The sequence below is a fragment of the Aedes aegypti genome, chromosome 3 (assembly GCF_002204515.2).
Source record: "Aedes aegypti strain LVP_AGWG chromosome 3, AaegL5.0 Primary Assembly, whole genome shotgun sequence".
Lineage (NCBI taxonomy): Eukaryota > Metazoa > Arthropoda > Insecta > Diptera > Culicidae > Aedes > Aedes aegypti.
The window spans coordinates 26,826,454-26,840,217 of record NC_035109.1 but is presented as its reverse complement, the minus strand read 5'-3'; the positions used below and the strand labels follow the sequence as shown (position 1 = coordinate 26,840,217).

The window sequence follows — 13,764 nt, the reverse complement described above, 5'->3', positions numbered from 1 at the left end:
CCGGCAGCCTAATTTTTTACCGCTAAAAAATATTCAAATCGCGATACCTTTTTTCTTTATCGATATTTATTGCACCATTTTTCACAAGATTTAAAAAAACTCTTCTAATTTAAGAATCCGTATCGATAATAATCATTGGTGATCTGGTTTTGCAGATATTCCGTGTTCCTTTGAGGACCGACATGCTCCATATAAAATGTCGTTGGTGGCCATTTTGTTTTAGGCAGGGCTGTTAAAAGTCATGAATTTCACGTGACTTTTACATTTGAATATTGCTAATATCATCCTTCTTCGTGGAAAAAGTCATCGGAAAATGTTTTTCTCGGTGACCTTTTCCGAAGTACTATCGGTTGGCAATATTTGTTGATACCGTATTTCACATGGAAGGGTGCTACACGCATTTTAATTTTTCCAAAATTTTGACATTTAATAGCACTGGTTTTAGGTCAATTTATCAAAAAAAAAAAATAAAATGTGTACTGTACAAAGCCAGGTCATAAGGATCTACTCTGAAAAAATCATACAAATCGGTTCAATATTCTTGGAGAAATCTGGAAATTACGATATGAGGTTTTTTAGTTTTCAAGATCTTTATTTATTTATTTATCCAGCGTGGTACCAGAAACAGAATAGCTGCACCAAATTGCTTCATTTTTTTCACAACATACTCGCATTAATGTATCATTCCGTGGAATGAATATCCAAATACGATAAAAATTCTGTATCCTGAGATATTCACGTGGGTTATGGCTACTCGTCGGTCCCCAAGGAATTTTAATCTTAATTTAAAAGAATTTTTTGAGATCTTGTGAAAAAATGGTACAAAAATTTTGAGAATCATGTCAAAAATTTTGACAACCATGAGTTATTATGATTTGAATATTTTTAGCGGTAAAAAAATGAAGCTGCCGGTAGAGGGGTTAAAGGTTCAAAAAATAATCTTCCGGTAAAAATTACAATTTCGGCCAAGAAATCGTTTTCGTTTCAACTTCTTGTGGAACCTAAAAAAATATATAGATATAGGTACACACTTCCAACAGCTGATATGTCTGATTTTTTTTTACCGAGATCTCGACAAACGTATACCGAATGTCGATAAGGTTTGCCGAAATCTAGATAAAAACAACTTGGATTGCGGAAATCTCGGTAAACTAATAACCGATATTCGGTATTGAAAAGTACCGAATTCTCAGCTGTTGGATTCTCGGCTATTCGTTTTGCTGAGGTCGACGAAATAATATAAGTGTATATAAAGCTTCTATCTATTTTTATTTAAAAAGATCTTTAAAGATACTCTTGGATACATTACTGTATGTTGTACGGTATTTAGTAGTATGCTTACGGTTATTTATATTTGATATCTTTGAAAACTCGTGAAAAACATTTGGAACAGTTCATCGGTAAATATCTGGTGCAATCATTGGACAAATTCGTTGTTGTGTTTTTTTTTGTGCAGATCTAGGAGGCAATCAAGATAATATCCTTGATTTTTTATGTTTTTATTTATGAGGAACTCCCAGCAAAATTCATAGAGGTACCCTAAGAAAAAAAATAGAATATACCTTGAAGAAAAAAAAAACATAAACAGATTCTCCTGAAGTAAAATTTTGGAATTACTAGAACTCTATCGAAATTCTCTAAATTCTCTGATAAAAAAACTCCTTGTAATAGAAGTCTTGGAAGACATTTTGCAGGAATATTTGAAAGAATTCTTGATAAAAAAAAAACTGGTAGGAGTTCCTGGGGAAATTTCTGCTTTTATCGCCTGAAGAACTTCTCGTACAGGGTATCCGCATATTATCCGTACTAAATTTGAAGACATGCCTCTATGCAACCGAAATAGATACATAAAGCATTCCTACATGGTTTAAAATTATATTCTCAAGCAACAAATCTGACCTATTTCTGATGTCAAATATTTGTAAAATCCTACCCAATCGTGTTGGGCTGTTTTAACGAACGCCGTTTTTCGGGCTTTATGATAAAAGAGGAAAGCCCTTCGATCTCAATGGATTTAAACTGAATAATTTTCTGTTTCCAGTTTCCTACAGCCAAGATTCTGTAGAAAATTTCAATCATAAAAAGAACATTTGAACTCACCTTATAGAAATTATATCTAATATGGCTAGCACCCCTCAAAAAAATGTCTCCAATAAATTTCAATTTGATTATCTCAGTAAAAAGCAATAATTTTGAAATTACCCATCATTGTATTTTTCGCTATTTCAAAGATGTATCAGTTTTGGGCAATGATTTATTTTTTTCGCAAATCTATGAATTTTGGTTTTTGATTTTTATAATTTTTATTTTTGAACATCTTTATCCTTTTTCATTTTTTATTGAAGTCTCTTCTAGTTACTTATTTTTGGCTATTATAAAATTCTTATTTTAATGGTACTTTTAAAAATAATAAATTTTAAATATGTTTCTGATTTTTTCTTTATTTTCCGTGTAATTAATAGAAAAACAGGTTGGAAATTATTTTAATACCACCTGGCTCTTCTTCTGTTATAGGTTAATAGTATAAAAATATAAAAGATAATATTTTTTATATTTTATTTTAAATAAACCCCAAGCATTTGTAGGTTATATCAGAATACAATTTTTCAAACAATTTTCAAATATACAAAAAAGTTTCAAAAGTCCTAAAAAACTTTCCTCATATGCGTGTTATGAGTCAAGGTTTAAGCCAAAAATAAAATCATTTTGATTTCCGAGCTACGAAAAAATACACAAAATTCCAAAGTGTAAAGGCGGGGTTGGGTATTAGAGGGTCAAAATACAAACATCGACATAGATTTTTATTGTTTTAAATGAGAGATAATCTTTCACATATTTTGTTTTGTAATTTACGGACACCCTATAGTAATGAAGAAGGACTCCCAGCAATAGCGCAACCAGGATTTGGCTCTAGGGGGGGTTTTGTAAACTTGAAGATAATGTGTTTTTGGGAATTAGGCATAATTAGGCTTTTCTCTTCCACCCTGAGCATTCATTTTTATTAGGATATACCACAAATTTTCCATTTTTTGTTTCCGAAATACGTTTGTTGGGTACGGAAAAACCTTCGGGTTTCAAAGTACATTTCGTTCTTTACGAACATTGTTTTAGATTCTACTTTTTAGATATGAATGGCTAAGGAATGGTACACAAATTATGTCACGCTAAATTTCAACTTTTTAAGCCCCTCCCTCTCCTTTGTCACGTTTTTTGTATGAATCCTCCAACATTTTTGTAAGACTTGTCACGATTGGCTTGACCCCCTCACTCCCTCGGATCATAACGTAATTTGTGCATGACCTCTAAACGGAATTACAATTTATCTGCTATAGTTAAGATGTTCAATTTTCATAGTTTGTTTATCTTAGCTACATATGGAGGCACGGAAATACATTGGTTTGAAAGCGTTCTCTTCGTCTGTTTTGTTCCTTACATACGAACAAAATCATCTTTCAGCGTCTATCATTAGCAGTTTGTCGAAGGCAAATCAGAATAATAGATATTGAAGCATTTGCAGACGATAGACGAAAATTAGTTATAATTCAGCTTAGCAATAGAACCACGATCTCCCTTAATCTTTTCTAGTATTTTTATTTGTAATCATTAAACACTAAAAAATTGCTTCTCCGGGAATTCACGTGCTCTCTGGAAAATATAATTGCTGAGCCGAAAAATCAAATTTTGATGTAATATGCAACTTTTTAAGCGGTGCTGCAGATATGCATACATCTCTGCATAATTGACAAACTTCTTTTCAAAACCTGAAGCTAAACTGAAAAAGCGAGAAAGTTTCGTTGTTTTAAACTCTTCGAAGGTCTTCGAGTTAAAAAGCCACAACGTAGAACAACATAATTGTTAATATAACTTACTGCTCCGGTGTTTGTGAATTTTAGTGTTGGAATTCAAAAATACATTTGAAAATTCTTATACTAAATTTTTGCTCTGGGGGGGGGGGGGTGTTGACTCCCAAAACCCCCCCTTGGTTGCGCCACTGACTCCCAGGGAACAATGAAGGACAAATCCAAAAAGATTTCCAATCATCTGAGGAATTCTCGCAAACTTCTATTATGAATGCCAAAAAAAAACCCTCAGTTAAATCTTTATGGGTATATTTAAAAAGGTATAATTCGTAGACGATACCTTGGAGTCATTGCATTGGTAAAGAAGTACTCGGGAAAATCTCGGGCTTGACCAAGGGTACGCCAAGAAAACCCTTCAGTTGTTTTTTAGGGGAAAATGCTTAGAAGTCCCCTCAATGAAATTCTTGGTTGAAACCTTGATAAATTCCTTGAACGATTCCTATATCCAATCTTCCAGGATCCTTGAAAAAAATCAGGGTAATCATTTTCGGAATCTCTGAGGCAATTTTTAAAACCCCTTAATTAATTGACGCCCATATCGAAAAGCCAAAACGATTATTACTAGCTATTTTATAGTGGTTTTACGCCCGAAGCAATTCTTTCAGATATTAATTGAAAAATTCCAGGTTGCATTGCTCAGCATGTTCTTTACATGATAGCACTGGAAAAAGATCCCTGAATTTGTTGCTTATGTTTATTCTGAAGAAACCCAGTTAAAATTTCTGTAAAAAATCCTAAAAGAATTTCTAAACAAATTTTTGGAAGAAATATTACGAAACCTTGAGGGTTCTCAAAATAAGTTTTACAAAAAAAATGATAAAATTCATTGAATAATTTCATATATATAACCAGGAGATTTTTTAAAGAAATCATAGAGATCAAAAAAAAAAGGAATTTTGATTGCCTCAAGCTCAAAGCTCACCAATGCTCCAGATTTTTGGAGGCCAACAAACTAAGGTACATTTAATTAAAAATCAAAATTCATGAAGTAAATATTTATAAATCCAAAGTCGTAATTAGACTCGACATTTAAAAAAGGTATCTGAGCCTACTTAAGTATCCACATGAGGATTAGCTAAACGCGGCCCTTTTCGAAGGCTCAGTTCTTTCATGCGCCCAATCGATTTAACAACAACAAATATTTGTGGAGGCCCCTAGAATGGGGGGCCCGAAGCGATGATCCCTCTGGGCCCCTCTGCTGGTTCTAAATCTAGCCATTAAGTATATAAAATAAGGGATAATGAAGGGGCCCCTGTACATAGCTGATCCAAATCTCCTTCAAAAGCTATGCTTATTATACTAATTTTTAGTTTGAGAACAAACAAATTGTCAAGCTAGGTCGAACTTTCAATGCTATGAGAAATCCGCACTGCAATTTTGGGGCCCCTATGATCTCGGGGCCCGGTGCGGACCGCACCCACCGCACCCCCCTAGCTACGCTACTGGTCTGGATTACTCTAGGCCTAGGGGCTCATACAGACGTACCGGCAAACGCACAGCTATTCCGCTAGACCAATCTGAATCCTGGATTCGAATCCCACCGGTCTAAGCTCATAAGATAATACCTACGAATACAAAATGTTCAATTAGCACAGAAAGCTCTCAGTTTATAACTGTAGAAGTGTTTATAAAAAAAACTGAAAAGCAAGCTCTGCCTCTGTTGGGACGAAACGCCAGAAAGAAGTAGAAATCTAGGCTACACGGGAGCGTGACCACTGACTGGCACACAAACCTTGACAATCATCCCCAATGAGGAAAACGGCGTGGCGTCCAACACACGAGTGTGTTTAGTAGATACTTGGAAATGCAAATTTGCATTTTGGATTCTAAGCCGGTCAGTTGACGGATGCAATTGCAGCGTATTTATTTGCTCAGCTCGGATCGCAGCGTTTCACGATCACGGCGCGATCATGCGCGATGCAATTGTGGATTGAATCACACGCGTTGATTTGACGTGTGCGCCTGCGCAATTTGTAGGAAGCTGCTTGTTGTGAAGTTTTGTTTGAAAGAGGTAATCTCTCCCACAGCTTTAGTGATGCCGCTGAATACCAGAAAGTTCTGCATCTTCTTCTTTTATCTGACATTTTGTTCCAACTGAGACAGAGTCTCTAGCAGTTATTAACTGAGAGCTTTCTTTGTCAATTTATCATTTTCGCATTTGTTTATCTTATGGCCAACGCGATGATATTCATTTAAAGTTTAAAGCCTTCGGAAATTTGAAAATGTTCAATCCTTAAACGACAGAATGACAGATATTCTCGAACTACCCTCAATATGAGCATGCTGAATAGCTTCCTTGAAATCTAAATGCATTTGTTGGGTGATCTCTCTAAAAACTCCTTCAAAAATTAATATAAAGCTCGTCCAGCTGTTTCTTTTGAAATTATCTAGAAATTCCGTTTATAAAAAATAATTTCCTGGAATTACTGAGATTCTTCAACGCTCAATTTTAAACTTTATCATAGCTATTATTCTTGACTTAAATTCAGTCATGTAGCTTTTATAATGTGACCAGATGTGTCCCGGAAAAAAATCCGGGACGCTTGCCAGATCTCTTCCCCAATGAAGCGGTGCCTTTTTGTGCAATTTATATTTCATATTAAATCTAAGGCATGTTCTATAAACTAAGTTAATTGAAATAAAAAGTATTGACACTGCACAGTCAAGTTAAAAATTACTCTGCCCCGGATAATCCGGGACGTACGGTCACTTTAAGCTTCTACTAAAATTAATTCTGGAATTCAGATACCAATCCCAGTGAGAACTCTACCGAAAATGCTGCCTTCCTACGCAACAAGGGTTGTCATGTCTATTATGGCTTAAAGCAGCCGACGGTGTTTTGAAAAAACCTGATGTTCGTAGACACAAAAACTGAGTCAATTTGGACAAACTGAGATGTAAAATTGTGAAAAATAATGGAATCGTTCTGGTGGGCTTCGATCCCACGACTCCCAATACGCTAGACTGGGCGCGTTAACCAACTAAGCCACAGAACGGGTAACGATTCTGCAGCGCAATCGGCCAACCTGAAATCAAAGTCCGTTATGACCCCACATTTCCATTCTGTCTTTTTGTTTTCCGCATTTCGTTTAAAGCATTTTCTGGCAATTCTTCAAATTATCTATAGATTTCGCGAAGTGTTACTTGTGAATTTCTTTTTGAAGTTCCTTCAGGTTTTCTGCCTAGAATCTGCTGCTATAGAGTACCTTTCAGGAATATTCCTTAATAAATATGTTCAAGCGTTTCCTATGGGTGTTTTCATGAATCTTTCGGTAAATTCTACAGGAAAGATTCCCTGAGTTTCTTCCGTAAATTCTTCCAAAATCTCTGTGGAGGATTTTTTCTTTCAGGAATGGTTTTTGATATTGCATCAGCCATTTTTAGTTATTACTCTTAGAAGTTTCGTTAAAGATTCTTCTATGGCATTTCTTCAATGATTTCAGTACTGAATTACTGGATCAACCGGGAATTGAACTCAGACACCTTCAGCACAGCTTCGATTGTAAACCGCGATTGTCACCACTAGGTTAAGGAATACCTCTTCCTTTTCTCCTTGTGAACGGCGATATCTTAAAAGATTTTAACGCGACAGTTTCACGGTTTCTTCAGAAATTTATCTCAGTTATCGAAGAGATGCTTAAGATGCTTCATTCTTCTATTTGTTTTCTAAAGGGTTCTTCTAGAATGCCTTCAGAAACTCCACCAAGAATCACTTCAGAAATAATTGTAGAGATTCCATTAATTTTACCAGGATTTCGGCCAGATATTCATCCAGTGTGAAGGAATTTCACAAGAATTTGCTCCAGCAAATTCTTCAACATTACAGCGCTACAACTACATTCAGTGATTTCCACAGGAGTCACTTCAATATTTTTTTACAGGATTTCCTTCACTAATTCTTCCATCGATTTCTCCAGTACTGTAGGAGATTTTTCAAATCGTTCATCCAAGAAAATCCGCCATGGTTTATTCCAGATTTTTGAGGAAATTTGGTAAGATTTTTTGTTGTTATCTCCAATATTCTCCAGGGATTACTCTAGGAAATCAATTAGGAATTATTCAAAGAATTCCTCCATAACTTAGATCAGGGACTCTACATGCAGATATTTCACTAGTATGTAGTATCCCCGGCATTCCATGCAGGAATTATTTCTACAGCTCTTACAGACATATTAGAGTACAATACATCAATAATTCCAATAATCGATTTCATATACCACATCTAACCAATTTATCTAGAGAATCATTCACGAATTCCTCAAGAGTCCAGCAAGAGTTTATCTGGAATTTAATCAGAGATCACCTAAGGTTTTTATATGAAAATATATACGGCTTCTTTCAAGAATTTCTTCAGTGATGTGTAAACAATTCTCTTGATATCATCCCTGTATAAATTCTCCGAAAGGATCTTAGGAGAAATCTTTGAAATAATTCCTGAAGGGATTCTTAGTGAACAGAGGAGCGTCCACGTTCTAAACCATGGGTAGGACAAACGTTAACAAATATTGTGTGCATAGTAAAGCAATGAAAAATGTTAACCCAATGGAATCTTAGGCTGGAAATTGAAATTCACTTTATTAAGGGGCTCAAACACAAATAGTGTAAATAGAAAGTATTTCGTCTTTACAGGGTTTGTAGCTATTAAGGACCATGAAAATAGGAAATTATAGACTTTTTGTCTGAAAAATGAGACCTAAAAGGAATCAAATAGAGGCCAAAAAAAGACCGAACAGGAATCAAGAAAACAAAACGAAACTTAATAGGAGCCATCAGGAGATAAGAGTTTGATTCTTCATACCATCTGAGCAATAATAATTAATAATCCTTCGTTACATTACTACAAGTACTACTGCTCGTGTTGTGTATGTGTTTTTTATGATTAGAAATTATTTCAGGTATGTTTAGATATTGCTCCGGAAATTTCTAAAGGCGTACACTCAGTAATTACTTCCCAAGGAATTTCGTTTAGAATACCTCAAGAATTTCAACCTGGATTTTCCCAAGGAGTACCACAGAAAAAAAATTTCTCCTGAAATTAAATTCTTTACATTTTTTTAAAGAAATTCCTAACTCCGCAAAATTTTATCCAGTGATTCATACATCGTTTTCCCAGAGACATTCAAAGATTCCTGAGAAAAACATCTTCTAAAATTAAATCAATATTTAACTTCTCCAGATACGACTCCAAAAATTTCAAGGGATTTCCTATGATTTGAATTCAACAAGATGCCGTCTGCAATTGCTCTAGAGATTTCTTCTACACTAAGATTATCTAAAGTAAGTTTTAACAGTTTATTTTGAAGGAATTTTTCCAGAAATGTCTCCAGGGAAATGCCAAGAAATTTACTCAGAAATATAAATCCGTAGAGAATTTCTAAAGTAATTCCTAGAGTAACCTCTGATAAAACCTGTGTACGTTTTAAAGTCATCCTTATTGAGCAAGGATCTCTGAAAGAACTACTGGGGTTAGGACAAAGTTTCAGTAGATTTCATAAGTAAAATCCTTCAATCTTCCATAGATAAAATCCATCAAATCTTGAGATTATCCACATGATTTTCTAAAGGATTTATTCTTAAAAGACTGGACAGAAGCAATTTGTGCAGGAATGATTGTAGGAACTATAGGAAAAAATCTGTAATATTATTGGTGTAAAAACTTAAATAAACTTTTGAAAATTGCATGGGATTTTTTTTTAACTTTTGAAGAAATTTTTGGAAAAGCTGCAAGAGTACTTGGATAAAATGCTAGAGAAATTCCTGAAAAAAAATGTATTTGTTCGAAGAACTTCTCAAGGAGTTTTGGATTTCTAGGAAGAAATGTGGATGAATACTTGAAGGAATCCACATGAAAAGGCGGAGAAATTCTTGCAGAATTATTTGAAAAAAGCTTATTTGAGCTATTTTCTTCTTCAAAAATTTTGAAATAAACCTGTGTGGATTTCCACAGAGAAAATTCTGAAGAAATCTATGAAAGATCTCCGAGAGTAACAACTGTAGAATTAAGTTGAAATAATAGTGAAAAAATATCTGGAGGAAATTCTAGGATAGTTTTGGGGAAAAAATCAAAATAATACATGAGGAAATTACTGGAAATAGTAGCTTTGGAGTTCTCCTGGATTTCCTGGGACAATTTCTCGAGAAATTCCTCTAAGCATCCTTTCAAAAATCGCTGGTAGTATTTCTGGAATGATTGGTAGAGAAAACTCTAAAAGAATTTTTGAAGGGATTCCTCTAAAAGACCCTGAAGGTATTTTAAATAAAATCACTATGATAATTCCTTATGCTTTTCCTCTGGAAATCTGAGACAAAATTTTTGAAGAGCAAGTTGAACGTGTTAAAGTCACTGGTGCCTGTAAAAATCGCTAACACCATCACTGTGACTGGCTTAGTTTAATTCATTACTTATTCCAAATATTCTTTAACAATCATTTAAGCCATGTCATGCTTCACTAAGCATGAGAAAACAATGACAAACCATACAGTGTCTTTCATTCTTTATAAGAATAAGTACGATGTTGCTTGAACAGATAATTAATAGTTTAATTCATTTTTCAAACTTTCTGCTTATCTCGTTTTTTTTTTTTTTTTGGTTTTGTTGAATCGGGAGTAGGACAATCCATAGGCTGTCCTACCCAGATATTTTTATGCGTAGTACATGTCCTACCTGTCCTACCCACTTCATAAAATCATAAAGAAATTCTGACCAATAATTTGGGGAGAATAGTGCGGAGCCATCTTTGGAGTTTTTTTTTTTTAATATTGCTGAAACTTTTGAAGTAAATGGTTCCAAAAGGAAATCTTGTATGAAATTCTATGGAAATTGATGGAAGTCCTACAGGAATTCATATATTGGTCATTTAAATTCTTGGAGAACTTAGGGCTGCCATGTTTGCAATGTACAGGAATCGACTGTGATGGAGGTTTTTTTTTCGGTTTTCAGTCTATATGAATCATTACCGGATTTCCGTTCTACACCGAAACGTCAGGTAACACAGAATCGAAACATTATCGTTTTTTTATCAATACATATTTAAGTTTTCTCCAACAATGAATATCTGAGATCATTTGATTTATTTAAATTTTCAATTCAAAGTTCCTCAGGTTCTCTTCGAAAGCTTCGTTATCTTGAACTACTCTGCATCTCTATCGAATTCTTCGTACGAAAGCATCCCCCATTCAAATCTCCATCAAGTGCCGCTTAATAGCCCACCAGCACGCTTTTCGATTTCGGGCCACCAGCACGCGGGCAAACAAATTATTCATCCAATAACAACACGAGTTCCCTCTCGTTCCGGTTCTTGTGCTGTCTGTTAGGCTTCATCAATCTTAATGTTTGACCCTCTGCTTCTTGGTCCGTCCCATTCTGTTTCGTCTCTTGCCAGGTCTACAAGGAACGTGACAGCGACTGATAAGAGTTCAAAGAGTGCTGTTCACGCATTCGGTTTAGCATTACAGCCAGTAGATAATAACGCTTCGTTTCGAGAGTCTCGCACAGACAAGCGGCGGCGCTCCTAAAAATAATCCGACTCGGTTTCAGTCAGCTTCGTGTTGAAAAGGGCCCCGCTTTGGTCGGCTGTTTACATTCGATCGGGTTCGACGGAATGTAAATACAGATCACATGCAACCGACGACGTCCGCCTCCACTGCTCGTTTTTTGAACAGAGAGGTGAATATAACTTTGCTGGTGGCTATTTTCGTGTATAAAGCTGCGATTTCACCACTCATTAGTGTTAATCGGCGTCATGGCTCGGGGGGTTGGGCCAATGTCGTCACTAACTACATCTCGACTTTGCCTCCCTCGCAGGTTGTTTCTTCTGTGGAAATCAATCGTCCGAGTCTCGTGTCATTCCGTTGAACCTTTCGTGTCGAATCGACGACTCGGTCGAAGAAGGGGGCCAAGCCGTTTATCCGCCCGATTGTTGCGTTCGTCATTTCAACGCTGTTGGCATGTATAGGACACCTACGTATGTTCTACTTGACGGCATCGGCGCTGTTAATAATAGAACAGTGTTCACTCAATTAGCACAAATGAAAGGAAAAGTGTGCGCAAAACTCGAATTTCATCAGCCTGTTGTATCAATCTTCCTGAAGTAATTCGGCGGATCTAAATCACCTGAATCGAAGCATGCCTTGATCAGCCTATTCCACGATGTCCGGCTGAATGAATCGCAGCATGCCTTGTCTAGCTGAATTATTCCACAGCCTACTCCTACTTCCCGTTTAGATATGTCCCAGAGTCTCAGATTGATCTGAATCACCTGAATCGCAGCATGTCGTGATCTAGCGAATCTGAACATTTTTCACGGCTTACTCCACGTTTGGAGATGTCCGCAGGCCTCCTCTACACCAACAACCCTGATTGATTCTGAGGCGCCACAATTGAACTTAATTGAGACAGATTGGATTGGTCTTCCTGCTACCGACCAACACACACACCCTCCTTCACCGAGACTTCCTTCTACAGCACTTGCTGCTTCCGAAGTGCAGAATTTTATTTTCTTCGACTTACCTGCCCAGAATCTCCTTCGGCTCATACTTGGCGTAGAATCCCTTGGCCGCATCCTTGTCGGGCAGCAAATCATCCTCTTCGTCTTTGGCCATTTTACGGTAACAATTAATTTTCTTCCTACTCAGCCACCTCCGTCTTCTTGCGTTTCCCGATCAAAAAATAATTGATTCGCAGAACAGAAACCACACAAATTTCGTTCACCGATTAGACAACTCCACGATTAACTAAACCATCCGTTCCCGGTATCTGGATATGAAAACTGGCCAATGAAAGTGATAACTTCCGTTTTTTTCTTGCCTTAATGCAAGAAAAACTAATTTGCTACTGACCGCAACCGATTCACAGAGAGGAGTGAATGCTTCGCCAAACGCGAGCAGTTTCAATGTCAGAAAGGTTAAAGCGCTTCAGCGACTAGCTCGCTTCGCACCGCCACTATTGACGGAATGGTGTGTGGTGAATGGCCCAGCAGGAGCGGTGAATGATATGTGGTGCCGTGGCGGTGTGGTGAGAAAAGCAAACTGTCACTCTCACCTCAAACACAGTTCGAATCAAGCGAAAGGAAAAAAAAACAACACACGCAGAGAAAATTGAGAGAAAGATAAAACTCTCTCCCTCTCACATAGGCCAGGAGAAGTGGATGAACTTGTCATTCATTTTTCTGTCAAATCTCATACAAAATCTACTTTTTCTTTGACAGAAATTCACTCTAGGTGAACCACTTCCCCTGGCCTATTCTTCGACGAACGAACAAACTGTCAAAAGAATCAACAATCAGAACACTCGGCACGGCAAATCAAAACAACCGAAAAAAGGGGCACGTCATGCACTAATACTCCACCAAAATGCACCACACTCAACACTGATTTCACCACTTGCACAACAAATAAAATATAGCTGTTATCACCACAATCAACGAGCGATTTTAGCCACAAACACCACCACGACGAGATTGTCGGATGTTTCAAAACAGGAAAACCATCGATCCCACTCTCCTGATGGCCACGACGCGATGTTTTTCGCTGGATGGAAGTTGCGGATTGCGTAAAATGTATGCCAGGCCAGCCAAAGGGGATAGACACTAATCTAGTTTCGTCGTCGCCGCCAGGGCATCAGGAAGAAAAAACAGGGGGCCCCGCAAAACTGCTTGCGTGAATGCGAGCTCAAGAGAGACTGACTACCAGACAGCTCATCGGCACTAATACAAAAGAAATGCGTGTGGTGAGAATTGTGCAATTTGATAATTTGTTTCACTTCTCACGGAATTCGCCTCACCTGCGACGGACCTGTCAAAATCGTGACAGTTTACACGCGAAATTAGCCTAAGCATTTAAAATAATAAGTTAATTTTGTTACTGACTGACTGACTGACTGACTGACTGACTGACTGACTGACTG

At 36.8% G+C, this 13,764-nt stretch overlaps 1 protein-coding gene across 11 annotated transcripts in view; it reads right to left on the bottom strand.

Annotated features, from left to right (window-relative positions):
* The window catches only part of LOC5578562 (phosphorylase b kinase gamma catalytic chain, skeletal muscle/heart isoform), a 63,630-nt gene extending 50,080 nt beyond the window's left edge, over positions 1-13,550 (bottom strand). For 4 of the 11 annotated variants that reach the window (XM_021853003.1, XM_021853005.1, XM_021853004.1 and 1 more), the window contains exon 1: positions 12,370-13,548. In XM_021853003.1, the coding sequence (XP_021708695.1) occupies positions 12,370-12,461 (92 nt within the window). In that variant the 5' untranslated portion in view covers positions 12,462-13,548. Of the gene's footprint in view, positions 1-12,369 lie in introns of all 11 variants that reach the window. The other 7 variants (XM_021852997.1, XM_021852998.1, XM_021852999.1 and 4 more) reach the window with 7 other exon arrangements.
* Positions 13,551-13,764: the final 214 nt, after the last annotated feature.